At 42.9% G+C, this 27,627-nt stretch overlaps 1 protein-coding gene across 4 annotated transcripts; it reads left to right on the top strand.

Annotated features, from left to right (window-relative positions):
- Positions 1–70: 70 nt before the first annotated feature.
- On the top strand, positions 71–27,345 carry mthfd1l (methylenetetrahydrofolate dehydrogenase (NADP+ dependent) 1 like). 4 transcript variants are annotated; one of them, XM_052052849.1, is made up of 28 exons: positions 552–946; positions 1,554–1,638; positions 1,713–1,763; positions 1,866–1,916; positions 2,381–2,505; positions 3,330–3,430; positions 3,863–3,999; positions 4,076–4,187; positions 4,291–4,352; positions 4,460–4,557; positions 4,676–4,849; positions 4,934–5,070; positions 6,155–6,201; positions 6,533–6,640; positions 6,717–6,791; positions 7,172–7,274; positions 7,619–7,695; positions 8,660–8,800; positions 9,435–9,503; positions 11,788–11,899; positions 15,637–15,776; positions 16,358–16,399; positions 18,082–18,185; positions 18,258–18,435; positions 19,186–19,293; positions 19,375–19,527; positions 25,030–25,161; positions 25,838–27,345. In XM_052052849.1, the coding sequence occupies exons 1-27, from the start codon at positions 705–707 to the stop codon at positions 25,117–25,119; spliced, it is 2,922 nt and encodes a 973-aa protein (XP_051908809.1). In that variant the 5' UTR covers positions 552–704; the 3' UTR covers positions 25,120–25,161; positions 25,838–27,345. The 4 variants fall into 4 exon arrangements, with proteins under 4 accessions (XP_051908810.1, XP_051908809.1, XP_051908811.1 ...); XM_052052850.1 differs by lacking the exons at positions 25,030–25,161; positions 25,838–27,345 and adding an exon at positions 20,761–22,148 and having other exon boundaries at positions 71–946; XM_052052851.1 differs by lacking the exon at positions 1,713–1,763 and having other exon boundaries at positions 899–946; positions 1,835–1,916.
- The last annotated feature ends 282 nt before the right edge of the window (positions 27,346–27,627 follow it).

Below are 27,627 nucleotides of genomic sequence, written 5' to 3'. Positions count from 1 at the left end.
AGTGACTAAATTGAATGCTTAAATTGACCCAAATTAGGCACCCTGTTTGTTGTGTTCACTGATTTTGCTTATAATGGTTGTTTGAAATTCAGTTTCAGTTAGGATTATTACTGGTAACCCTAATTTAAATAGACGAGAGAGGAAAATGAACAGTGATTTCTAGTCCGTTGACACATTCAATATGGCAAACACGCTGACGTATCGTGGGGCCAGCCTGCTTTTAGCAACGGTCTTGAAAATAAAGAAAAAATGAATAATAGATGGGAAGGTCGGAAGATTAAGGTTTTGGTAAAGTTTATCAATAAATTAAGTGGCGTCTCGTGATCGATTTGACCAGTGTCAAAACATGCTCGTCTTTAATTTTTGCCATGCTGTTGCGTTCAGGAGTAACTCGCAAATATTAGTGACCAGTTGTTTATGTACGACGTGATCATCATTTCCCGTGAAAAGTGTCGCTTCTAACAAACAAAAAATGTCCATTATGTTCGAAGTAATTTATGTCTTCATTTGGGGCGTAGACAGCATTTATAGGTCGTTTTGTTTCTTGACTGAAGTTTCACATTTCCCACGGTCTTTGAAGAAGGCACGCAACCATCGCGACCCTGACATCACTTGCTAGTTTGGCCAACTCGCTTGCAGAAGTCACCAAGTTTGTTTGATAACTTTTTTAGAGTATTTTTTTAAATAGGAACGAAGACCCGAAAATGAAATTATCCGTAATTCGTAACGCTTGTGGCAACGCCGCTCTTCGGATGCACCATGCCCGACACGGAAGCAGGGTCGTCGGGACACTGCGGAGATGCCAGTCGGTCGGCGCGGCTCCCAGTCGGCTTTTGGCGCGGTCGGCGAGCGCTTCGGCTAACAGCGGCAACAACGCCAAATTGGCCGACTACTTCGGGCAGCAGTCGCCGAAACGAGATGGCGGTGACATCGACCGCTCTCTCAGGTAAAGGACATTAATTTTGTATCTTTTTTAATTGGTTTGTTTACATGTAGTCAAAACGTTGAGTCGGAAATGTATCTCTCGGCTGCTCGACATTTCCGGTGTGTGTTGGGTTTTGGCTAACCGCCAAACACGCACGTTTTCCGGATATGATTCGAAACTTCCCACCGCCACTTGCTGGTGTAACCTCGCCCTTAGTTACATTCAATGTGGTTGTTCATCACCAAGAGGATGGCGGATGGCTAAATGGACTTCATTCAGTCATTCATTCATTGAACGTGTACATGTTTCGTCATTGTGAATGTCCAATATATATTCCCCGTTAGCTCTTGTTAGTCTCAATGTTTGAAATTCGTTTCGTTGTACAAACTGAACAGATCAGGCTTTTAATTCTGCCCAGCAGCGCCAGTTGTGTTCTCAGTGTTATATATAAATTTCAGGACCTCGTAATGTCTCACACGTGATGATGCTCGGAGGTAAAATAAGACCCATTTGCCTCTAAAAAAAACCCAAGTGTATTCAAGTTTAGCCTCAAATAATCCATACTGGTCGTACCTTAGAGAGAGTAAAATCTAAAACGTTTTTGTTCTGTTTCCTTTCTCTTTCATAGGGATGTGGTTCAAACCAGCAAAGAGGCAATCGTGGCCCTGCAGAGAAAGAATCCAGCAGTCCAGCCGCTGCTTGCCATCATACAGGTAGTCATGCCTTTTATATTTTACTCAAGCTCCGTTAAAACATGACATTGCTTCAGAGTAATTTTATTTCAAAGGTGGGCGAAGATGACAGCCTGTTGGAGATCAATAAGAAAATAGCAGGAAAGGTAAGAGTTACATGTGAATGAATAACTAACTCCTTTTTTTTTTTGTCCTCACATTCTATACCACGTTGCAGACGATCGCTTTTTCATGACATTCTCCCACAGGTCGGCTTAAACGTCACACAGATCTGTCTAGCCAAGGAGAGCGAAGATGAAGTAAGTGGAGCAAAAAAGTGAAACTCTACAGGCACTTCCATCTTTATCGAGTCTGTGCATGCTCTTAGCATTCCGTCGGCTGATTGTTTGCACGGCATGTGATCAGCCGCATCTGAACCTCAAAATCCAATTAGATGATTGCTCAACTGTGACTTACTGACATCTGACAAGAAGCGAAATTGACTTCACGTTGGATCTTGGCCCTTGTCAGGGCTATTTATCGCTCTTTCACCACGTGAAGCTACAGTATATCAATAGTGCATTTTGCAAATAAAGGTTTCCCCATTTGTCTTTATTTGTTGGTTAAATATTCAGCAAAGACGAATAAACTAATATGTGGAGACCGGCGATGATCACATTGTTCATTTCCTGAAATGAGTTGATGTGTGTTCCGGGTTTTTTTTTTTGTGCCTTCAACTGTTAGCTCAAGTCGCGTCACACGTTTGCTTTTTCCGTATGATTAGATCGTCGAGGAGGTGTTGAAGCTGAACGAGGACCCCAGAGTGCACGGCATCTACCTCCACCTTCCCCCTGCTTCCCTCACCAGCCGAGTGCTCGACGCGCTCAAACCCGAGAAGGACGTCGACGGGTAAAACATTGGAGGAATACACAATGGCTCACATTTTATAGAGAGGTTTAATTATTTAAAGTGTGTCATTAAAATGGCAGCTTTGGAATACAGTCACGGGGGCGGGGCTTTGTTATGAATAATTGCTGTAGTTGAGTCATTGATGCCCTCCCCAAAATGTTTGAAATGTCAATAATTGCAGTTAATTATTTAAACTAGGGCCAACTGGTATTGATTCTTAATTTTTTTGCTGAATCATTTCAATTGCCATCCCTTCAAATTATTTGATTTAAGAAAAAAAAATGGCGGCATGTACGTGTACACATGCCGCAACAATTTTCTTGTAACTTCTTCTGCTTCTTAGGCTTGCTTCCATTGACTTATAGTTTGTCTCCGAGTTTCTCTGCATCAAGATGCCACAAGATGGCGCCACCACGCTATCTAACAGAAAAGCAGTCCTACTTGAACTGAAATAACAAAAATTCTGTACAGCCTTTTTCACATTTTTTTTGTCAACGAATGCCTCTCTGATAGTGTCAGTGGGAAGTAAAAACCTGAAAATCTTTGTCAAATCATCCACTGGTCTTGATTTTGGCCTTGTACTTCCATGTCCACCTCATTGATGCTGTAATACGTTACCACATACGCAGATGCTTTTCTCAATTCCAACGAAAATAGAAATGCTTGCACATTCAACACTTTGGGGTACCCTTCTTTATGCTTCATGAGAACATAGCATTTCAATGGCGTTGCTGCAAATTCTTTGACCAAAGGTAAACAAATCTTGTTATATGTGTAACTAAGACCCATTCAATACGTGTGCTTCTCTCTATCTTTTACGATAGGATAACGTATTTGAACACGGGTCGTTTGGTACAAGGGGACCTGAACAAAGGCTTTGTGCCGCCTGTTGCCAGCGCCGTCATGGATCTGTTGCGAAAACACGGTGAGTTAACTCTGCACGTGTTGCCTTGTGACATCTTTTTTTTCCCAATCATTTCTGAATGCACACTTTGACAGCCTGGCTTTTTATGTGTGGTTGGGTCACTTGTACCTGAAGCAACCACTGCAGTCCACTTTATAAAATCTAGTGCTTGACTGATAAGGATTTTTGAGGCCAGTTCTGATATTCGGAAGAATAAAATTCAGATGACCAATTAATTTAAAAAAACACATAATGAAGTAACTTCTTTTTTTTTTGGTCCCCTGAATATTCTCCATAAGCATAGTTTAAAGTCCTTTGGGTGAATTAATGGGATGATTTAAATCAACTGGTTTGTTAATCATAAAATTTATCGTATATTAATTCAGAAGACAGGAATGAGTGAATGTTCATGAAAGCTACACAATATTGTCAAAGGAAAATATGTTGCTCTAGACTCTCCCGTAGAAGGTGGAAGACTAGCGATTATTGTTGCTGAAGGACCTCCTGGAGTGGCCCTGCAGTGCTTCCTGGAGAGAAGTGGAATGGCAGTTCTCAAAAGTCATTCCAATACCAAGAACCTACAGAGACAAGTATGTTTTCCTCTTTTTGTGGCTTCTATTCACTGCCGTTGTTTTGATGACTCATCATGGGAATCATTTTTCCCAGGTGATGGAGGCCGATGCTGTGGTCCTACTCGGTGCAGATCCTCTCTACATTCCATCCACCTGGATCAAGCCGGGGGCTGCGGTCATCCGTTCGGAGCCCACCCTACACACAGGTACTGGAAGCAATGCCGGCTTCCAGTAACTTCTTTCTTTCTGTTGTGGAGCGGGGATGTCATGGACCACATAGTACTCAAATAGTTTTTTATTCATTTCCAGATGAGTCTGGGATGTCTTCAAAGTCCAGGTTGGCGTATCTGACGGCAGCGTACAGAATACAGGTATGCCCCTTTGTCAGCCAGGACGACTTGTTTTTCTAACTTGGTATTGTATTCTTATTGTTGTTGTTTAAAAATTTTTTTTGTGTGTGTGTGTGTGTGTGTACAAGAATGTGGTGCACAGCAGCAGTCGGAGGCTCCAGGAGCAGCAGTATCGACCCTGGCGACTGCGCACTCTCAACCTACAGCCCCTGACGCCCGTACCAAGGTACATCAAGGTCTCGTTCATGTGACATTTCTGCATAACCCTTGAATGGACTGATTTGAATGTGGCACTTATTTTGTTTTTTTTGCTTTTTTGTGCATGCACTATTTTTGTTTGCAAGTGACATTGAGATTTCCAGAGCTCAGACCCCCAAGGCAGTTGAACAGTTGGCAGAGGAGATTGGCCTGTTGCCAGAAGAGCTCGAAGCTTACGGCAGGAGCAAAGCAAAAGTCCGCCTCTCCTTGTTAGACCGCCTCCGAGCGCAGCCTGACGGCAGATACGTCCTGGTTGCCGGGTGAGTTGATGTCATCACTTTTGGCTTGGTGTTCCCATCACTCCTTCAGAAACACGAGGCTAAAACTTGTCTGTTTTCTGTTAGCGTAACTCCGACCCCCCTCGGCGAAGGGAAGAGCACCGTGACCATCGGCTTAGTGCAGGCCTTGTCTGCTCACCTGAAGCTTAACTCTTTCGCCTGTCTACGACAACCCTCTCAGGGACCCACCTTTGGGGTTAAGGGTAAGCACGACGTGGCGTGGTTATTCACCTCAACCACAAGGCCCACAAATGAAACAAGTTTGACACCCCCGATCGAAACCCCGCACCCAGTCTACGAAATTAGCGATACTGCAGTAGAGTGCTGTAGTTTGCACTGCTACATAGTGAGAAGTGTTTTCAATATTTTCCATGGATTCATTTTTTTTTCAGCAACATGGGAGCTACTTATTATAAAAAGTGACGTTCTACACCACTGAGAAATACACAAATACTTAAAGCTGCAAGCAGCGATGAACAGGCCCTTGCGTGTCAGATTGTTAGTGTAGTCCAAATCCAAATTCAGCTTTTAAGGACACCTAGTAAAACATTTTTTTTTTAAATCCTTAAAAGAGCCAAATTGACCCTAAAATGGCTGCTTCTAAACCCAAATGACATAGGTCCTCTGTTCTTTTCAGGTATGGCTGATTGAGAATTTGTTTTAGGTCTATTCATGACTCGCATGGCTCCTAAATTCCTGCAAAATTTCATGTCGTGAAGTGAAACAGATTTTAGGTGGCTCAATTTTGAAGGAATTCTTTTAGCGACCAAACCTGCAAGTGCCCCCCCCCCCCCCCCCCAAAGTTAATTTTACAAACAAACTAAAGCATTTTGGGCCTTTCACAAAGGCAGATTTTCGATCTTATTCTAAGTTGAACGTCCTGTTCCAGCTGCAGCGGTCGTGAAAGCACTATATAAATAAAGATGTACTGTATTTTATTTTTTCAGGAAAAACGGCTACAATATTGTGAACAATGGGTCTTATTTGGTGTAAAATTAGAAATCTAATTTTAATGGTTTAGTTGGCAAGAAAACTTTCCATCCACGTGACTACACTCAAGTGTTCTTTCAGCAAAGCCATCAACGGACATTTGCCACTTTGGAACGTATCATGTGTTTTTTTGTGTGTCTCTTGTCAGCATGTAGCTGTCATTTCATACCCTAATGCCTTTTTGTGTCGTGGAGTGAGCAGTTCATTCAGAGTCCAGTACTCAGCACTCCGTCTTTGTGCATCCCTGTTTTGTTGTATGCCTCTGACTGTGCTTTTTTTTCTTCTTCTCATGTCTAGGGGGAGCTGCAGGAGGGGGATATGCTCAGGTCATCCCAATGGAGGAGGTAAAACACACACACACACACACACACACACACACACACACACAGCCTCCCTTAGCAGGATTAGTGTTCCCTTGGAAAAAAAAATCTTCAAAGTAACAGAGTCAAAAAGGTTGACATGGAGAGAAGTGGGACACAAGGCAAGGAGTTCATCTTCAAAGCTCCAGCCATCCAAATAAGAAAAGCAAGCTCATGTCTTGCACCAAATCGAACATAAGACCTGTGCAGCCAAGAGAAACCCCGTGAAATAAAGAGAATAACATTTTGGGGAAAATAAAGTTGTGCACTTTGCAAGAAACAAAAATGAGAATTTAGGTTTCTGTCTGCGTTTTAGTTCAACCTCCACCTGACGGGTGACATTCACGCCATCACCGCTGCCAACAACTTGGTGGCGGCAGCCATCGACGCCAGGATGCTTCATGAGGCCACCCAGTCGGACAAGGTATGAAGATACAGTCATTTCACCCAAAAGCGTTCCCTCAAACGAACTAGCTTTTGTCTCGTTTGTCCAATCCAAGGGTCTGTACAGTCGACTGGTGCCGTCAGTCAACGGAGTGAGAAGATTTTCGCCCATCCAGGTTGCCAGGCTGCGCGTAAGTGGGATCAGTTATCCTGTCTTCAAATTCTCCAGCTGTTCCCGTTCCTCCCAAGTACAGCGTCATACGAGTTCATATGAGCCCAGAGTTTTATATGGGGTTAATTTTATTGTGAAACCATTGACAATATCATAATTCTTGGAAGGTTACTTGGTAAGGACAATAAATATAAATTTAAGAGTTATACAGAGATCAAGTTTGGACTCCTTGTGAAATATTTATCAGGTGATGGTCATTTCATGGCACTGTCCCCAAAAGGTGAAGTGGTACTGTTTCTTTCTATTCAATATCGCAAATGTCCTGATGAACACAAAGTTGAGTCGTTTTTAACAAAGCACATACGTCCGATTCTCACATCTCGTCTCTTTTCACTCCAGCGTCTCGGCATCGACAAAAGCGACCCTGCCTCTCTCACGCCCCAGGAAGTTAGTTCTTTTGTCCGTCTTGACCTCGACCCTTCCAAGATCACCTGGCAGAGAGGTAAAAAAAAAAAGCATGAACAGCGGGGAGCTGTGTTGGTTTTATGTTGGCTGTGAGAGTCCAGTGGGCATCCTTTTTAAAAAGCACACAAACGACAAAAACACTTGCCATAAAAATCTGAATTAAGTTAACTATATTTGTGTTTAAAAAAAAAAATATGTGTAACACCAGAACTGGCAGTAAAAAATTCCAGCATCCGAGAGAATGGGGGTGAAAAGAGCATTTTTAACCCCGCAACATTATAAGCACTTTTAAGTGTTTCACGAGAGATAAACCCTCTCCCCCCTCAGTAGTACAATACTACAGGAAGTGCAACCCCTCTTTTCTTTTCCCTTGTTGTGCAGTGGTTGATACAAATGACCGCTTTTTGAGGAAGATCACCGTTGGGCAAGCCAGCACTGAAAAAGGACAAATCAGAGAGGTTTGTTTGTTTGATTATTATATTTTTTTTAAGTGCATGATCATTGCAAAAAAAAACATTTTTGGGATCGCACGAAAAAAAAAGATCACTTACCTGTATATGTTGACCATGGCCCGACGATAGGGATTTTTTAGGAGGCCTATTCCAATATTTGGCAGAATTATATTTTGATAACCGATTTATCATCCGATGAATTTTAAAAAATTATAATTAAAACAACTTTTTGGTGCCACGATAAATATGAATTCCAGGCAGAAACTTTGTTTTATAATACTTTGTTGTTGAGTGTAACTTTACATCGGAGACAAAAATCTGCAAAAAAAATTTTTGTTTTGGTGCTCTTTATGGGTGTTAATAGGTCAGCTTGCTGGTGACTACCCAAATATCCACTCTCACACGCTGTGAAAAAAACCCCTCATATCTCTTTGTTGAGGACAGTTAATGAAATCCCACACATTTCTCCTCCAATAGGAAGCCAGTGAGCCAAAGTCAAAGCAAATATTTTAAGAAGGCGAAAAATGATCCACGCACACATACTTACACCTAGCGTAGCTTCTCAACTGGTTCAGCACATGCTTACGTTTATCGCCTTCGTTTTGGTTCATCCTTCACTAAATACAATTTCGCCCCTGAGGGTTTTCCAACAGAGGGAGGGGGTGAGGGTGGGAGCGGGGAAAAGAAATATTCCATCGGTCGGTGGATCCCTGTGGTGAAAAGTCATTTTACATTTTCAGCTCGGGTTTTCTGTACTTCTCCCAGCGGGTCGTCCCCACTCGCAAATAAATGTGACCCAAAAATGATCTAGTCTGTTCAAAACCAAGGGCTGCTCATTTCATCCCCAGCCGTTATGTCACGACAACATGCATTTATCAAAGTCAATATCACAATTTATTTCAACTCTCTCTTAATTGGCTTTATTTTTTCTTATAGTTTACATTGCGCATGGTTTTGTCACGCACTCCAGACAGGCTTCGACATTGCGGTGGCCAGCGAGATCATGGCTATCTTGGCTCTGGCAGACGGCCTGGAGGACATGAAACAAAGACTGGCGCGCATGGTGGTGGGGACCAGCCGTTCCGGACAGCCTGTCACCGCAGAGGACCTGGTGGGTGTTTGATCTTTGCATCCCCGCAGTGTGAGAACAGACAGTCACACCCTCCCCACACTCAGTTTTATCACGGCTACGTCTCGGTTATTCCTGAAGGAAAATGGGAGTTTCATTCATGTGTGTTTATAATTGCGACGATTAAGTCTTTCTTTGTGACGGTCTGCTTTCACAATTAATGCAGATGTCCCTGATTTGCAGTTGAACCGGCCAAAACAACATGGTAAATCCAAACCCCCCAGCATCCCCCACCTTGAAAGAAATGTAAAAGAAAACATCTCATTTAAGCACCACTCAGCATGTCCAGCCGACAAGGTCAACTGGCTCTGGTTTCCCATGAAGGACTGTGGCATGTGTTATTTCAAGGGCAGTGTAGTCCCCGCTATAAAATCACATTAGTCTCTTACCACCCCACACTTTAGGATCTGTGGAAATACGGCGTATGACATAATTGCCGAGTAACACCTCTTAAATCAACCCATTAATCAGGTTGTGGTTTGACCCGTGAATCTTAATTCTTCATCTTGGACAATTCTCACTTTTTTTCCCCCTAGAATTTGACCGTTCACTTAAGACATTGCTTTAAGATCTTGTATTCGTGTTGTAGTAGACTCATGTTTCTGTCTGCTGTCAGGGTGTGAGCGGGGCGCTGGCCGTGCTTATGAAGGACGCCATCAAGCCCACGCTGATGCAAACCCTTGAGGTGAGTCGCCGTGCGTCACGGTCACTTCATCTCAGACACACCGCGCCCTTCTCGGTTTAAGCTTCCTCTGATGACTATCTCAGGAGGATAAACGGGGAATTTAAAAGGCCTTCGCTCCCCTCAAGTCAAATGACAAGCGCTCCAGAGAGAGCTCTTAAAAGTTGAGGTATGGACTCTTTCCTCCTCCTGGCTCGCCATCTAAGGATCAAGTTGGGCAGCTTGGAGAAGACCGATCTTGCTCACATTGCAACACGTCTTCAAATTTCTTTGATAGCGGGCAGAGAAACATTTCTTGTAATATCTACTTGGTATTTTGGAAAGTTTTGACTATAAAACGAATGGTTTGGAATATTCTTACATGATTCGTGTGGACACACAGATCCTGCAAAACAGCGATAACAGAAGAACCGGAATTTATCTGCCGTTCCCCAAAAACTTGCCGCGACTTTGCGTTACTGCATCCTGCAATCGATTAATTGGATGGCCAACAAGGTCCATGTCGGCATCTGGTGTGACTTCCGAAATGTGTGAAAAGTCTCACTTATAGCTGACATTCCTTGACAGACATGTGCCATCCAGCCTCTGTCGTGTCGAGGGCGGAATTCCTTGAACTTAACATCCTTAGAAAAAAAATGTCTTGCTCAAGCTGCATCGTATTGTTCACCACACAATGTTTGCAGTGGGGCGGCTGAAATCAGCGTTGTTTTCGGGCATCTTTTTGTTTGTTTGGAATGTCCCACATTGTCTGTTTTTGGCGGTGCTGTGGGGAGTGGAAAGGGCACGCAGCAGAGATAACTTTTTTTTTCCCCCTTGTTTTTTCGGAGGAAGCGCTGTGGTCGTGTTGTTCGAGCCGTTTCCTGTGATTCTGGTCAGGGAGCTGGTTTCGTGGTCTGCGGGGCCTCCGCGCTCCGTGTGAATTTTCCATCCAGTGCAGATTGCCCGGGTCCTTTGTGGTCTCGATCCATGTGATTTTTCTTTTTTTTTTTTTTTTTTCTCCCCCAAAAAATATATATAATAATACAGACACACACATGCCATGTGAAATGGGCCAACTTCCTGTTTTGTTCATGACCTCCGTTTATACCTCCGCCCCCCCAAAAAAATCTTCACATCCATCCGGTGAATGTTGGATAGCTTTCTACTTTTTCTGTCATCACTTCCCATTACGGCACTTTTCATTCATGCTCGGATGTTGGAAAGGGTCAAGTGGAGCGATTCAAAGTTCAGGTGCAAAATCACGGCGGTGACGTGCGTCGGGGCTATCTAACAATGCACAACGTTGTTTGCGTTGGTCCGAAATGTGTGAAGAAGGGGATGATCTCTTTCTCCGACGTGAAAGCGTTGATGTTAACAGCGGGATGGGAACGCAAACAAAAGCTTCGAAAATCATGTGTGGCCTCCTCCATCCTTCCTTTTTCCTCCCCGCAGTCTGACAATGGATCGCTTAGCCCCATTTGTCTTTCACATGTTCCCCGTATGCCGCAAACTGATTTAATTCCTTCGTGTTTATTGAATTGTGCGCACTACGGTACAAGACAGTTTGGCAACAAAGCTTTATCATCGTCATCATTAAATTACATCGCTGGTTTTAGCTTTCTACATCCAATGGACGGTACTGGCTCTTGTTGCCCACTTGAAGCGCATTCGAATGAGTAAGTGCAGCATGCAGATGGCACGGGATAGCGGCAAAGCACGGCTTTCGTCTAAACGAAGCTCCTCAACTAACTTCAACATTGATTCATTGCCACGAGGATGCCAACAAGATGACACCAAAGCTCTCCTTTTTATTCCTGAGCCTGAGCAACAAAAAAAATTGAAGAGGTAAGTTTTAAAAATGCAGCACTTTCTCCCAGTGGACTCATACTCTGCTCATTTGAAATCTAAAATGGAGCACCGATGCCACCTACTGGTGGTTGTGCATCAGTAATGTTGTCTCCAAATTTGAAATTTATCGCGGAGCAACATGGTGGCTCTCGTAGGCCTTTTTATGACCCGGACGCTGTGGGTTTCCCATCCATTTGTTCATTCATCAGGAGGAGAAAACAAGCCTGCTGGCACATTTTGTTAGTCAGGACCCTTTGAACTTTTTTTAATCCCTATTTTATGCACTGTATGTGCTGCCAGCCCACACTGAGACACTCATCCCCCAACATTGTCCTCAAAAGATGTCGCGTGAAAGAAAAGGTCCTTTTCCAATTTCAACCGTAGCCGAGTGAGTTGCTGTTGGTTACACTGTCCGACTAAACGCTTGCGTGTCTTGTATACCCCCTCGCCATTGTTGCAGGGTTCACCCGTGTTTGTCCACGCCGGGCCCTTCGCCAACATCGCCCATGGCAACTCTTCGGTCCTCGCAGACAAGTTGGCTTTGAAGTTGGTGGGACGGGACGGCTTTGTGGGTAAGTGCACACCGCCCCTGCGCATACAGATCAAGTGTTACCCATACTCACGACGGAGACAAGGAGTCACGTTTTAAAATACACGCTCGACTTACACTTGGAATTACTTCCTTACTCTCCCAGCCTTTGGCCCATATTCTTTGCTACTCTGGCATCGCTATCGGGTGAAGCTTTCTAGGAAATTGGTGGGAAGATTGCGGGAAAACAGACAGGAAAGAGGAAGGAAGTAAATTGATAATCTTAAGACCCTCAGGAATTTTGGAGTAAACCATGCTAATCCTTTCAACGCCAAGGAGTACATGAGCCTTTCCATTTTTTTGTAATCAATTCATCTGTTCTTGTTGTCTACGTTTACTTTGGCAGCAGAAACATGTTTGGAATGCGGGTTGGCGGGCCTTTGCGGCCACTGTCGAATGATTTAGATGTAAACACGAAACTCCGTTGTGTGCGCGATAACAGGTAAACAACACTTTTAACACGTTGAACACGGGTGGGCAGTCAGCTGTTATGAGGTAACCAGTGTTGGGTTTCAAAACACTGCAAATCTCTTTAAAAAGGAACTGAAAAAAAAAACCTTCCACACTTGTATTCCATCACTCGTTCCCTCCCTTCCTTGTCGGACGCCCTCTGATAATTTGCTGAAAAATATGGCAAGGTTCGCCAAAACCACTGAAAGGGATTCCTCACAGTTATCTCAAATCAAACCTTTATTGAATGTTTTTGAGCTTTTTGACTGATCTTTAAAGGCCCAAAGATGGGTTTTCTATGATAAATTAAGCACGGAACCAATCAAATAAAAGAGTAACTTCTTAGAAAATAATAATTTATTTCCTGATAAATGACATGACAAACCCATACTTGCCACTTCATCTTTATTTTCTACTCAAAAGCTGTGCAGCTCTCATATCCAAAGTGATGCAGCGCCGCCATCAACAGTGATCTGTTTGTCAATCTGTTCTGGATTAAGGGCAGCCCTTTTCAAACCGACAAAATATGCTTTTGAGTGTCATTTAAGGTCATCCGCCGTCTGCACTTCATGCCGTCGCATTCGGTCATTTACTTAAGACAATATTTGGGTCTGGAGAAAATTACGCAAGACGTCATCAAGCCCTACCTGTCTGCGGGATTGTTACTCGACACTCGGGTATGCTAGGAACTCGACCTCCCGCCCGTCGTCCCCAAAAGCGGCAGCTGGGATGCATGATGACCTCCCCAACCCCGAGCAAACGCACTTCCTTCCGCTCCCATCAACTTGCTGCCTCAACTTCAAAAATCTCCCCCCTACCCACCTCCTTTAATCCTTGGAGCTAATTGTTGAGGTGTGCAATAGTGTGACACTGCGACAAAAACTGCCTGACTGTGAAAGACACTTGTGACAAAAGCATTAAACAGGTCATGAACCACTTCATAAACTGATTAACAGTCTTCCGAAAAAAATGAGAGCGATTGTATCAAGAAGTCGGTCAATGGCTACTTGGAGGAATTGTTTTGCTGTTTTCTTTCATGGATAATTTTTGGAAAATAGCATTTCATACGCGTGGGGAGCACAAGGACAGTGACGTCAAATGAGAGGCAGATGGAATGATTGAATCCAAAATTTAAAATGAAATTAAACTCAAGGAGTGCAGATGAATGTCTTTCAGATGTCCCACGCGTCTTTTAACCCATTCAGTACCAGCCAATTCTAGACAAAGTCTAAAAAGACGTCTAAAAACGTCTTTGGGAGTGAATGAGTTAATGTGTCTTTTAAATAAGAGTAAATTATTTTTTAGTTTTTTCAACAATTGCCACTTTAATCTAGAAAAATAGTCAATCTACAGCGTTTATGCAGATATTCTGCGGTATTTAAAAGTTCTTTGACAGTCACCAAACCTACCCTGCCACAAAAATAAGCAAACGTGCTCACAAATGGCAAATGGCGACTAAAATGCAGGTAAAGCTTTTTGTTGTTGTTGTTTTAGCGTAACCCTGTAAAGCTGAGTTGAAAAATGAACTCTTGTTGAACTCGCTGAAGCACGCAAGAGGGTGGAGGTGTTCAAATTCATGGCCGCGCTTCATTGGGCTCTGTGTTATCATTTTTCAAGTCACCTCGACCTTAAATGAAGTCGCTCAGTCGGCTGAAATCCCTCATTCTCGCTGTTTGTTACATTTTTAGTATTGACCTGGATCTTCCCTCTACTATATATTTGATCCATTTGTGGTGGGCTATAATGTCTACCAATCCAATCAATGACCGAATGATGAACCGCGATACAACAAGCTAACATTTCATGATGGAAAACTAGCCTAACAGGAAGTAGATGCTGCTAGTTGCTTGTTCTTTTTTTTGTTCCCCCTTCGCATGGCATCCGCCGTCATGTCCATCCTGTCTCTGGGGATTGCCCAAGGTCGTAACCCAGAGACGGAAATTTGCAAGAGCTTGCGCATAACATCGACAAAGACGAAAACAACTCACTTATGTTCAATTCAAGCTTCAATGAATCTCAAAGCTATCTTCTGGGAAGGTAGGAGGAAGCGCAGGGAGGACTGCTAACCCGCTCACCACGAGACCAACCCGCTGCCGCCTAACCAAATCACGCCGATTTACGTGCCGCGTTTCCTAGTATGCTTCCCATTCACGTCAGCGCGTTCACATTCATTCGATTTGAAATGTTAGCCGTTTGCTCATTATGCTTACAGCCCTACATGCCGAATGCCGTACTTGTTGACATTTAGAAACTAGGCGGGACGTTTGATGCCTCGTCATAACAAGGAGAATGGAGCCGTTTATCATTTCATGGCTCAAAAACATTAGATGACCAGATGAATAATTCACTTAGCTTTTACGTGGGAAGATTAATCAGCTATTCCTGTGACTCTCAGCAAGTCATGATGAATTGGCTTTCCGTCTTGTCCGGTGGTCACAAAGAGCCCATCAAGGCAACAAATGGTAACTGCATGCAACAATTTGCTTATTTTCTTGATCCTTTCAATTCATGCTTCTTTAAAACTGATGCCAAGCACCGCGGCTGATTCGTGTTGTACTTTGACTGTCCGAAAGCTCGTCAGTAGATTTTGGAAATTATTTTTTTTCGTGAAAGTGCCCCTTCCCACTTTTCCTGCTTTTCAGCTCATCTGAGAAAAGTCTATAAATGGGAAAATGGGCGTGGCCTGCTCAAGCATCTATTGAACTGGTTGTAGCTTTGAAATACATCTCTGGACTCGTTCAAGATTAGCTCAAACAAGCAAGTGTTGTTCAAGCATTATCATGCGCACGCGCATGCAAGTTGAGCCAGGGAAGCTTATCTCAACAAGGGCGCCATGCCAGGTGGAGTACAATGTTTGCTTTCCTTGGCCCGGTTCAAAAGGCGGGTGGGTAAGGGCATCCTTACCAGAGGGAGGCCCTGTGACTCTTTCAGACGGCGCAGTGAAACGTCATTGACCACACATAAACACAGAGGGGAAAAAAACAACTTTTTCTAGATAGTTTTCCCCTCTCCTGCACACTCCAAACACATTTAACAAGTGTTTTATGTGTTATGATTATGTGTTTTAAAACAACTACAAACATCAAATTGTAGTTGGGACAATACTCACAGGCATACGATATGCAATGTATCCCAAAAAATCCCTAGGACTGCTGTCACAAAGATGTATTTCAAACCCAAGCTACAAATATTTCCCCGATCGTGGGCCAGATGATCAACCAGCAACGTCTACGAGCTTCTGTGGCTAAAATCGTGCGCCTCACATTGCAGTGACCGAAGCTGGCTTTGGAGCGGACATCGGGATGGAGAAGTTCTTCAATATTAAATGCCGGACTTCGGGCTTGAGGCCCAATGTGGTGGTGCTAATTGCGACCGTTCGGGCTCTGAAGATGCACGGCGGAGGCCCCCATGTAAGTCCCCGGCAACCCACTGACATGATAAGACCGAGAAACCACCATTGTGTCATTTTGCCCGCTGGCATTTTGTCAACAGCCTTTTTAAGCGGTCATTTCATTTGAAGTTACGCAAACACCAAATTATATTTTTGCGCCGCAGTTGTCCGGGCGGACGAAGCGAATTGTAATTTAAAGTATGACATTGCTAAGCAGCAGCAAACCGATTTAGAGATTTAAAAGTAAAGAACAACAAACAACAACAAATGCAGAAAGTGCATAGAGAGTGCAAAGATTTTCCAAAATGTCATTTAAGAAATACTATAAAACCTTAATCCCATTTATGGGGAAAAAAAGCAGTTTTTAATCTGGATTGAAAAGCATTTACGATATCTTTGTATGTTTTGAATCTTTATTAATTCATATTATTCACTCTGATTGGAAAGTATACGTGCGTGCGTCTAATTCACGATTTAACGGTATATAACAAGCTCCTTTCGTTTCGCATTGTGTTTCTGAATAATTTGAAAGTCATGATTTGACCCAAACCTTTCAAAATGTCTCCCAAATTCAAAACACGTGATTATTTTTGTTTTCAGGTATCCGCCGGTGTGCCGCTTCCAAGAGAATACATCGACGAGGTATGAGACACTTTCATTTTTTTTCCCCGATCTCCTCTCTTCTTGACACGTAAATAAGCAGAAAAGTATTTGTAGGCACTTGTTAATTCCATTTAGGCCACGGTCAGGATGCCTGCAGCCCAATTAAAGCTCCTTAAATTTGTTAGGCGCGGCAAGACTTCAATTACGAATCAGTCATTTACTTCTTTCTGTAACGTAGTTTGGCAGCCCAGCTGCAAGTTGGCTTTCTTTTTCATGCACCTGTGACATTTGTACACATGCACAGTTTAAAACAGCTTTTAATTCAAGTGGCAAGAGTTGCATTTCAACTGTACCACATAACTAAAAAAAAAAAAAGAAATCTGACTTACTGTAGTTTCCACTTTATATGATGCACACAAAAACATTCAAATTTCTCAAAAGCCGACGTGCGCTTTATAATCTGATGCGCCTTATAAGTGGAACAATATTCAGATTTGTTCGACGTAGTATTTTAAATGTTTTGGAAAGCGCTTTGTTCCTGCTGCAGCTGTTGTGAAGGCTCAATAGAAATAAAGCTGCATTGTATTGTATTCCCTTTCGCATATCTCCATCTAGTGGACACATAATGCAACCACAGCCACTTTTTTAAAACTTCTTTTCTATGTGCCTTATAATACGGTGCATCCTATATATGAAACCAGTTTAGACCATAGACCATTCATTGAAGGTATGCTTTATACTCTGAAGTGCCTTATAGTGCGGAAAATACGGTAATTTGGCCTTTTTTTTTTGGGAGGGGAGTTGCCTTTCTTGACACTTCATTGCTTCCACCTCTTTTCACGCTGACACCTTATCCATTCCTTATGCCCGCTAATGCGATAAAGAGTAGCGACTTGACTGACAGCTGAAACCAACTTTGAATGTGGTTTTCCCGTAACGCGGAGGAGGTGTTATCCTCATATCTGGCTTGGATTAAGTACGCTCCAGGGCAGATTCAGCTGACTAAATAATGTAGCGGCGTCGCTGAATTGTCAACCCTGTAACAAGAACCAGAAGTAGTTGGGGCAAAACAGAGCTGGTGAAATGAATTTATGAGACCAGGTGTGACTCTGCTAGGATGGCTGCACACGCGTGCACACGCGTGCACACGCTGCGGTCAAACGTGGGTGTAACAATGTGCAGTTCATGTGCCTGGCAGTCTAAGCCAGACTCCCACGTCATAAATATTTCTAAAATATGTTGTTATATGTTATTAGTAGGATGGTGGAAGGATTTGTTAGGGCCACACTGAAAAGAAAATATGATGATTAGGGTGGTTATAATGTTTGAGAAATCCATTCAGACTGGTCTGAGAATAACGTTGAAACATTTTTTTCTGAATATACATTGGAAGTACGGATTTTTGTTTTAACTGTGTCGAGAGTAAAACAAAAGATTTGTATGGTTTTTTTGTATAATGGGGAAAAATGAATGTTTTGTGAATTTTGAGCAATACTGAAGACATGCAGTACCGTTAAATATTTAGACAGCACTTCCGCCGATCGAGCTAATGTGCTTTTGCATATTATTTCTTTGCTTAGTCCATTTAAAATTACATTTTTTTTCTTGCAACAGCATTTTTTAAAATCTCAAAAAACACAAAAAAATTAATTACAATATGCACTCAAGCATGCGACTTTCACAACACTTCATTGATCATTTCTGTTTCTTTTTCTTTGCAGAATCTCACTCTTGTTAAACAGGGCTGCCTCAGCAACCTGAGAAAGCAGATCGAGATCGCTCATCTGTTTGGAGTTCCGGTCGTGGTAGCGCTAAATGTCTTCAAGTAAAAGAATCATTCCTTCACTACTTTTTAGCCGTTTTGTTGTCATGGCTAGAGATCGCTGCTATTTTTCAGGACAGACACCCAGCCCGAGATAGAGCTCGTGTGTCAGATCGCCAAAGAGTGCGGGGCGTCCGACGCGGTGCCATGCCACCACTGGGCGCAAGGAGGGCGAGGTGCTGTGGAACTCGCCCACGCCGTGAAAGCTGCCAGCGGCAGAGCCAACGACTTCCAGTTCCTCTACGACATTGAGGTGAGACTGTGGTAGGGTCTCAATTTATTTCCCACGGAAAGTTTCGCAGCTCCCACTCACTCTCATTCCGTAGATGCCTACACCTCTAATTATCTCTGCCTGTTTGGAGTATTTTTTTGGGGGGGAGGGGTGGCGTCCGAGTTGGAGAATACTGATGTGGGAGGAGGAAGAGGGGGGCGGATTTTGGGGATCAGCTGTTTTGAGTTAGTGTCCCTGGGAATTTGTGACTCCAATTAACTGATCCTGTTATGATCCTGTCTACGCCCATTCTCCAGGATGCATCTGCATGCTCGCCAGCATCCAACAACAGGAGTACAACACTTTACTTTCATACAAAGACTGATTTGATTACCAACCATAATGTGTTGTTCATCTTGCACTACTTCAGATTAAAAAAAAATAAAAACAATTTTGGGAATAAGTGGTATTTTGTCGATGTTTTCGATTTTATGTTGGTCATTGACCTCAATGTCGGGAATTAGATTAAAAAGAAACACTAAAATAATCCATCTGCTTTAATGGAGGACCGCAGACATCTCAGGGTATTTCCTGTTGAGAAGTTGAAAATTCCAAGCATTGGACAATTTGAAAGTGAAACAATGTCTTTCCTGTGGGTCGAACTCGGCTATGCTTCTTTTACACCATGCAGTACTGTAACATTGCTTTCTACCTCTCTCGTCCCATGAATGCATATTCACGCAATCAAATTGCTCCCCACATCCTCTCTTTTGTTTTTCCTGGGTGTGATAGATGCCAATAGTGGAAAAGATTCGAACCATCGCCCAAAAGGTGTATGGAGCTGATGACATTGAGCTGTCCTCAGAGGCTGTGGACAAAATAAATGACTATGATCAGCAGGTGAGATTTAGCAGCACTTATTTGTCTGAAATGGATTTCAACTATTGTAGTCTAATTTTCTTTACCCTCCCCCCAAAAAAGGGCTATGGTTCTTTACCAATCTGCATGGCCAAGACTCACCTTTCCCTGTCCCACATGCCGGACAAGAAAGGCGCCCCCACTGGGTTCATTTTGCCAATCCGAGATGTTCGCGCCAGCATCGGCGCTGGCTTCATCTATCCCCTTGTGGGAACGGTATGTAGGAGATGCGATTTCACAATGCACAAATGTGATTGAATCCGTTTCATCCAATTTGAACCATTTCATGCACCCTGTCACTTGATAACACGATAAGGTGGGGGTGTCAAACATACGGCACGCGGGCCGGAACCGACCCCAATGAGGTTCGGTCAGGCCCGCAGGCTAATTTAAAAGTGAAAAAAATGCATTAAAGACAGAGTGTATATTTTTCATAAAATGTACTTCATGGATTTTCCACTAGGGAGCACATTGTTTTGATCAGAGAAGAAAACAGCAGTCTCAGTCTGTCACTGAGACAGACCCAACACATCAAACAGTATCAATGCGTCTTGATACCAAAACAAAGGAAAGACATGATATTTTTGGTTATTTATAGCAGAGCATGAGATAACATTAATGGTCCGGCCCACTTGACATCTACCGAGTCCGTATGTGGCCCACAATGTGAAATGAGTATGACTGAGATGAAAACCTCTCGGGCGGTTACGGGGTTGAGCATAAAGGGAGCCGGCTTCCTTCAACATTTCACATCCTGCCGTTTCACCACGATGCCCCCGAGGGCCGGGCTATGATTGGCGCGATGACGAGGTGTCAGACACCAGTGCACGCTGGGAAGGGGTGGCGGTGTCTCGATGTGGCGTCTAATCGGCTCTTGCCTTTCATCTGCCGCGGCCTCATGGAGTCACTGGTCCATTGGCGACCCTTGAACTGTGACTCGCAACCAAAACACAGTCTCATAGAAGTTCTTTGAACTATTTATTAGATCAATAAGTCACTTTAACACAGAGATTCAGCAAAATAGTCGTCCCCGGTCATAATTCAAGGAAGTATTTGTGTGGAAAAAGACTCGTATTTGTGTGTTTATACCCAGTGTTTTATCAACCGGTATTTTTAGGGGAGGTTTATAGCCCCTTCTAAAAGTATTGGAATGGCAAGGTCAGTTCCTTTGTTTTTCTTGTAAACTGAAGACATTTTGGCTCCCGGTCAAGATAAATATAAAACAAAAGTTGAGAATTCCACCTTTTATTTCATGGTATTTACGTCTAGGAATGTTGAACAACTCAAGACAGAGCACCTTTTTGTTTGAGGCCACCCACTTTTCCAGTGAGCAAAAAGCATTGGAATGGACTTAATTCGGTTACCTTCAAGTGAATAACGTTGAATATCTGGTGGCGCTTTGGTTGTGATACTCGTCTTTTGATCAAAAAACCCCAATGTCTTCAGCAGATGAGAAAAACAAAGTACTTTTGAAGGGGACTGGATTGAAAATGCCCTTGTATGTGGGAAAGGAGAGGCACATTTTTCTCATCAAACATAGAGGAGTAGAACTACAATTGTTTGTTTTTTATTTGTTAACATGGTCTCTCGTTGATTTTTCACCCGGACAGCGGTAATCAAGCGCGCTTTGAGCGCTTCTCGAAGCACGCTGCAAACCAGTTCGTTGCGTTTCGTGATCCTCGGTGAATGAAGTCCAACATTCAAATAATAGTCAGAATGCGGTCATCCCAAAAATAACTTCATAAGTGACATATTGTCACTTTTTTGCTGCAGAGTCTTCAGGCCCACAAACATAGCCACAGGCTGTTTGGTCGCAGGAGTGGTGGGAACCCGGTCGTTTAGTCCCCGCTGACTCCTAGACGGGGAAATATCCGGGTCTGGTGGTGGTGGTGAGGGGGGTGTGACCGTGAGACCAGGGGGACATTTAGTCCTGGGAAAAAAAGGGTTAAAGGGGTCTTTTCAGGGTTAAGAATCAGGAAAGGGACTGATGTCATTCTTCTGAAATGTGAGGGAGGGGTGAAACCCAGAACAATGGAACCCTGAAGAGTTCATATCCCGTGGGCTCCACCCTGCACCGTTCAACCCGAAACTGCTCAGATTTATCGAAAAACCTCCTCCTCGAGCAGATTTCTCATGCTCACCGCTTGGTTAACGTCGAACAACTCAATATATTTGAAGGTTGGCCTTGAGGAAAGAATCCACTTGAGATCAAAGTTGATCTCAATGATTTTTTTTTTGTCCAACGGAATATTTGATCATATTTTTTGTGGCGCAAAAGCCCACGAGTGCAGTAAATGTTGCCGTCTTCACAGCTGACCTGCATTTTAAGTGCACCTTTTACTGCAATTTCTTAAGTATTTATTACCGTTAGTGTCGACAATGCCGTGCAAACCATATGTTGATCCAACTCAAGCAACTGCTGATGTCAGGGGCCAAAAAAAAGTTTTCCCCAGTGTTCCGCCGACTCACCCTTTCGGTTGTCTGATACTGTCTTTAATTGTCTGATGATTTTATACGTTTGTTTGCGTTGGAATTCAATTCTATAATCCCCTCATTCCTCCCGTGAGCTACTGTGATTTGGAGAGGATATTCTCCACAAATCGCGTGAGTCCGAAACCCTCGGGGATAGTCGCAGACAGACACGCTGTGTTTTTTAGTATGATACGGCGACTTATGTGGTCAAGTGGAGTATCCGAATTTGGCTTTGTGCCGTTTTTTTCTCAGACGTGAGAAGCAGAGAGCTACACTTGTCTCCAATTGCCATCTTGTTTTCTCTTTTCAGATTGAGAAATGGAGAGATGATAATCATGTACAACCCTTTTTTTTTTTTCAATTTAGGCTGCCAATGCCTTCACAAAAAGTAGTGCTGGACCATGAAACTTCAACTAGGTTAACAATGTTTATTTAAACCATCAGATTTAATTTTTTTAAATACATTTTTTAAAAATTGACAGTTATGGTACAGTATATAGTAAGCCAAATGAGTAAAATATGACACAAAAAAGTAATACATACAGAAAAAATAATAATGAACAATAATTCACTGAAAGTGACATCACAGTTATTCAGAGCTCAGGTAACGACCAATCAGGCCTCAGCTTGAGATGGATAAAATTGCGTGAATTTTTGCTTCTTTGATTCATATCCCATACATTGATTATTAATCAGAATTATGTGTTTAGACTGGTTGGGGCGCATGGAACAGATTGTAAAGAAAATATTTGACTTGGCTTCTCCCTTCATGTGTATCGGTGCTTTTTGAAAAATTGGGAGATTTTGTCAAATAAAAAAATAAAAAGTATGTGGACTTTCAGTCAATGCGAATAGCGGCGGTCATCTTTCTTCGGACATCATGGCTACTCAGCTAACTCGGGTGTCAAAGGGAGGCCCTTGGGTGGAAGTGGTTTCCGCATTGTTACATGACTTAGTGGCAACCACTAGATAAGGATGTAATGCGACTATTGAATTCCATCAAGTCCGCTCACACGTTGACTCATGTGTGCCTTGTAGAGTCATGATGACCTCAGTCGTCAGAAGTGGGCTCGGAGCTTGCCGCAAGTACTCCCCCCGGTTTTGTTTACTTGCAGTGCCGCCTTTCCTTTCCCCCGTGCAGGAAATTGCCTGGTCACTTCCTCCCGCCTGAGCTCCACTAATGGTCTTGTAAATTTGCCCCTGGGTCACAGGCAAGCAGGCATGCAAAGAATGCTGCCAAATCGTTTTCTTGTCCGCTGGGTCAAACGGTTTTTGGGGGCAGGACTTTTAGGAGACAAACCGTGGCCTCCAATCAGGAGCATTGTGTAAAATTGTCCATCAAATTAACTTTTTGGGTATTAAAAAAAAACGGGTGTTCGTGACGTTCTGTCTTTCTCCAAAACTGTAATAACCACAGGAGGGTGATTTTAGTTTCAAAACCATTAATATACTGCTCTTAACGGCTTGGAAGATGAATGAATGAATGTTTGCCCAAAATAGCTTGAAAGCTCTGTCGCCGACTTGTCTTCCAAGTGTGTCATGTTGCGGTTATTTTTAAGGTTATTCGGCAAGTGCTCTTCAAGAGCCTTGCTTTTTTGTTCTTTTTTGCTGTTTTTGTCTTTTGTTTTGTCACATGTTGTTTGTTGTTTGATCGTGTGGACCTGATATGGACTGTTTTCAGCGCTTTTTGGCCACGACATTCGTCAAAGGAGCAGTATCTGTGCTTGGTGGTTGCGCCTTCTCGGCAGCACGCCTGTACCAGCACAGATTTTGATTGGGACGAATGTCGGCGCCATTGACTGTCGGTGCTGGACAGACCTGGGGCGCTTGTGTTTTTTGCGCCAGTAATGGGCAGCATTTTTCACAACCCCGATTTGTTCAGTGGCTATGTCAGCGCTGTTGGACAGTTGGCGTCGGTGCGGCTGGATGGATGGCCGCTGAAGTTGAGGATGAGGAGAGAGGAGCGTTGGCGAAGAGCACCGATGCGTATTTGGAACCGTGAGTCGCCGCTTGGAATTGAAGTGGATTTCCATGGGACAGGAGAAGTGAACCAATCTCTTTTTTCGTCAATGGATGCTACAGCTTCTTGTTGACTTTGAAACTTAGCTTGTAGCCGACGTGTGCTCATTTTGAGCATGACGTCTCTGATCCACTGGTTAAAGGACACTTTGATTCTCTCCTCTTTCATCTCAAACCGCTTCAAACAACAAAGCGTGTGACGGAAAAGTGGTTAGGACTGCACGACTGTTTGTGTTTTATGTTGTGTGTTGTGTTTATTATTTTACTTTATGTTAACTGTTTTGTAAAGCGCTTTGTTACAGCTGCCGCTGTTGTGAAAGCGCTATATAAATCAGAATGTATTGTATTGTATTGTATTGTATTATTTACCTTTCACACACAGGCTTCATTAGAAGTGATTCCACTAAACGTAATACTGCTAATATCAGTCAAAGTTCCAATGTGTCTCCTCTCATGTCCCAAATTCAATTCTGCCCTCTTAAAATGTTTCCCCTCTTATTCAATAAATCCACATGACTTTATGTCCGGCTCCTCATCGTGAGTTACAATAAATGATTTAATTGGTGATAAACTCTCTGAACATTCCCAAATTCTGAAGGAATTATTAGGTTGTGTTTTTTTTCTCTTCCTTTGTTTTTAGCAAGCTGTTGGGACAAAGGCACCATTGACTGGCTGAATTCACGATGCCTAAAGTGAAGGTTGTCATTTTCCACACTGCTCTATGGTGCGGAGTTAACTCAAAATTATAGTCATTGAACCTGCAAGTTTGGATAGAAAGCAAGTTTGGATAGCTGCTCATTTGGTGCATACAGCGTGTTGTGGGAACAATGCTAATTTAAAGCTACGCCTATCATCAAAATTGTAAAACTGCCTCTTGATGAACTCCCACCATCAGAAGTGCTTTTATTATATCTTTCAAGAAGCACTTACCCCTGCTCCCAGATAAACCTTTTTTTTTAGGTCTGATTTATACACCCTGATAAAATCCTCTTCTCTCAATTTCAATTCGCTGCACACCATCCATTCATTTGTTATCCATACCGCTTATCCTCAAGGTTCTTTTCAATGGGTGACAGGTCTGGACTGCTGGCATGCCAGTTTAAAACTCTTGCTATGAAGCTGCAGTGTTGGAAGATGTGCAGTATTTGGCTTGTTATCCTCAAAAAGACATGCCAGATCTGGTCCCGGGCCTTGACTTTGTCCTTGTGTGCCTTTTCTTGCATTCAGATGAGCACCATGCCTGGCCTGCCGACGCGACCCTGTTTTTACGACATTGACCTGGACCCGCTCACCGAGGAGATCACAGGGCTCTTTTGAGCACGTCAAGATCCTCAACAAGAAGACGTTTGCTAATTTTACGTAGGTCCTATTTCTCTCATTTGCGACCAAATGGTCGATGCTGTTCAGTTTCCGCAGTGGGGTTAAGAATGGTAAACTCTGACAGTCCAGTCCACTGGTTTATATTTTGGCATTTGACATCTATTTTAAATCTCAAATGTGAGCCTTAAATGCACAAAATGTGCCCACCCCAAGGTAGTTTTTCCACCATTTGGTAAAAAAACAAAACCAAACAGATGGTCATCGCTGTCTAAATAGCACATCGCACCATACTGTAAATGAATGAAACAAAGAATCCAAATGCAACATGGTACATCTGTAACAACTTTAATATCCTGATCTCCCTAACTTTTTGTGTACTTGGTAGAAATGGGACTTAAATGTATTCATTCTTCTTACGGGAACTGGCCACGATGACCAAGAATGCTCTGAAGGAGTGAGTCAGTTGAGGCATTTGTCCTTCTCAAAACACATCAGCTGAAAGGTTGTTTTGGGCCCCGGGAACATTATTGATCTTTTCCATCATGTTTCACTCACTCTACATCAGTCTTTGCTCGATTCTGGACCAGTTCCAATCCTGTTGAATCACCCGCGCGCATACAAGAGAGGAGACAATTGACTTAAAGATGCAACATCATTCACGCACGCACAAATACATGAGCTGGTTTTAAATGAGTCATCCTGTTTCTCTTTCCAGGCCTCAGGATGCGCACTGCGTGTCCCATCAAGACTCATCACTGATGGGAAGCGCTCTGCAATTACTTCCAGCAGCTCATATCGCAAATTGGGTTTCATACGCTGTCTTTGCAGTGTGTGTGTAATATGCCAAAGATGACGCGATCCGGATACTTTTCACCTATCTTCGCAAACCTCTACTTTCAGGTGGTTTTTTTTCCTAATCTTGTTTGTATAGTTACTCGCAGGTCTATGAAGTAATGCTCCTTTTTTTTTTTAGCGGTTGCGAGCTTTTAACATGACTCGGGCGCATAACCAAATAGCTGTTGCACGCACAAGTTGCGTTATACGTGGAGCAACTTTTTGTCTCCTGCTGGAGTGGCTGTAACCATGCTGAAATGGCACTGTCAATCTCGCTCCAGTCTTTATGCTGTTACATATTATTTGACAGGGTCACAATTGCAAACGTTAGTATCTCCAATCACATGGTCGATGGAGTCAATCGCTAATGTATGTAATATTGAATGTTATATTTCATCAAGGGCGATACATTTCTAAAATAATCTCAGTGACTACATTAATTATGACAATTCAATTGCATGGTGATTTGAGAAATATATTTACTTCTGAAATTGTGTTTTTGTTTTTACTTGACCCTGTGTGCCTTTCCTGCAAATGTGCAGTTAACCGCAACTATATCGCAGATTAAGTGATAGTTTTTTGGTGTGTTTTTGTTTTGTTTTTATTTGTACAAGAAAATCCAAATTCAGAGTTGTGCGCTTTTATTTGAGCCGCAAAATACCGGGCAGTCCTTGCGTCTACCGGCAAAGATGCGATTTAAATAAGCGGAAGAAGAAGCGACAGAAAAGATCATTCCCGCAGAGCAGGGAAAATAATTCCTGGTGATATTTCTGTACACTCTGTGTAGATGCTCCATCTGTGTTACTTACAGCAGCGGATGTTTCAAAGTTCATTAACTATTGCATTAGCAAATCCGATTTTAATTATTAAATGAAACTGCAGTTTTTATTTGTTGTATCTCAGATTTTCACCTACTCGGAGTGAGTCCTAAAATCCCCCTGTGACGAAGGGCGGTTCGATTTGCTCTTGTCACTAACGTTGTTTTCTTTCTCCTCCAGGATAAGATGCGTGTGTTGTGAGCATGGAAATCGTGCGCTTACGCTTGTCTGTCATCGGTAGCATTCCACATCTGTACACTCTGTTATTGTGTGTATGTGCGCACTGGGCAGGATCTGACACTTAACTACAGTCGTGACTGCAAGGAATGCGCTTACAGTCGTGCAGCAATGGCTTATTCTCTGTATGCATGTGTGTTTTTTAACCCTCTTGAATGGATGACAGACATCTTGACAAGGTGCGACCGTCATGGCTTTGAAATGTGGTGGAAAATATCACCTTTAAATCACTCAACATTCGAAAAGTTAACGACTTGTTTACACGCAGTATGCTGCGACTCACCTGTATTGCATATCGGTGCCTTGAGATAAAAGTGACCTGAATTTTTCGAAATTTGTGCCGTGTCTTTCAGCCAGTGTTTTTACTTTGATTGGGGAAACGCAAAGTGGAGATTTAATCTGTGATTGGCAGTGAAATCAGCCACTCACAGTTGAAGTTTACCACCAAACCAAAGAAAACCAACTTTGTATATTTAAAACAAAGAAACAACATCCTGAAGAAAGGGTGTTTGTCATGATTTTGAAAGACAAATATTAAAAATGATGTTTCTTTGTGGATTTTGGATGGAAGAAAGGTGCACATTTCAACTTGGAGAGCAGTGCTACACGTGGTCTG

The sequence above is a fragment of the Hippocampus zosterae genome, chromosome 19 (assembly GCF_025434085.1).
Source record: "Hippocampus zosterae strain Florida chromosome 19, ASM2543408v3, whole genome shotgun sequence".
In the NCBI taxonomy this organism is placed as follows: Eukaryota; Metazoa; Chordata; class Actinopteri; order Syngnathiformes; family Syngnathidae; genus Hippocampus; species Hippocampus zosterae.
This window is presented reverse-complemented; position numbering and strand designations above follow the sequence as displayed.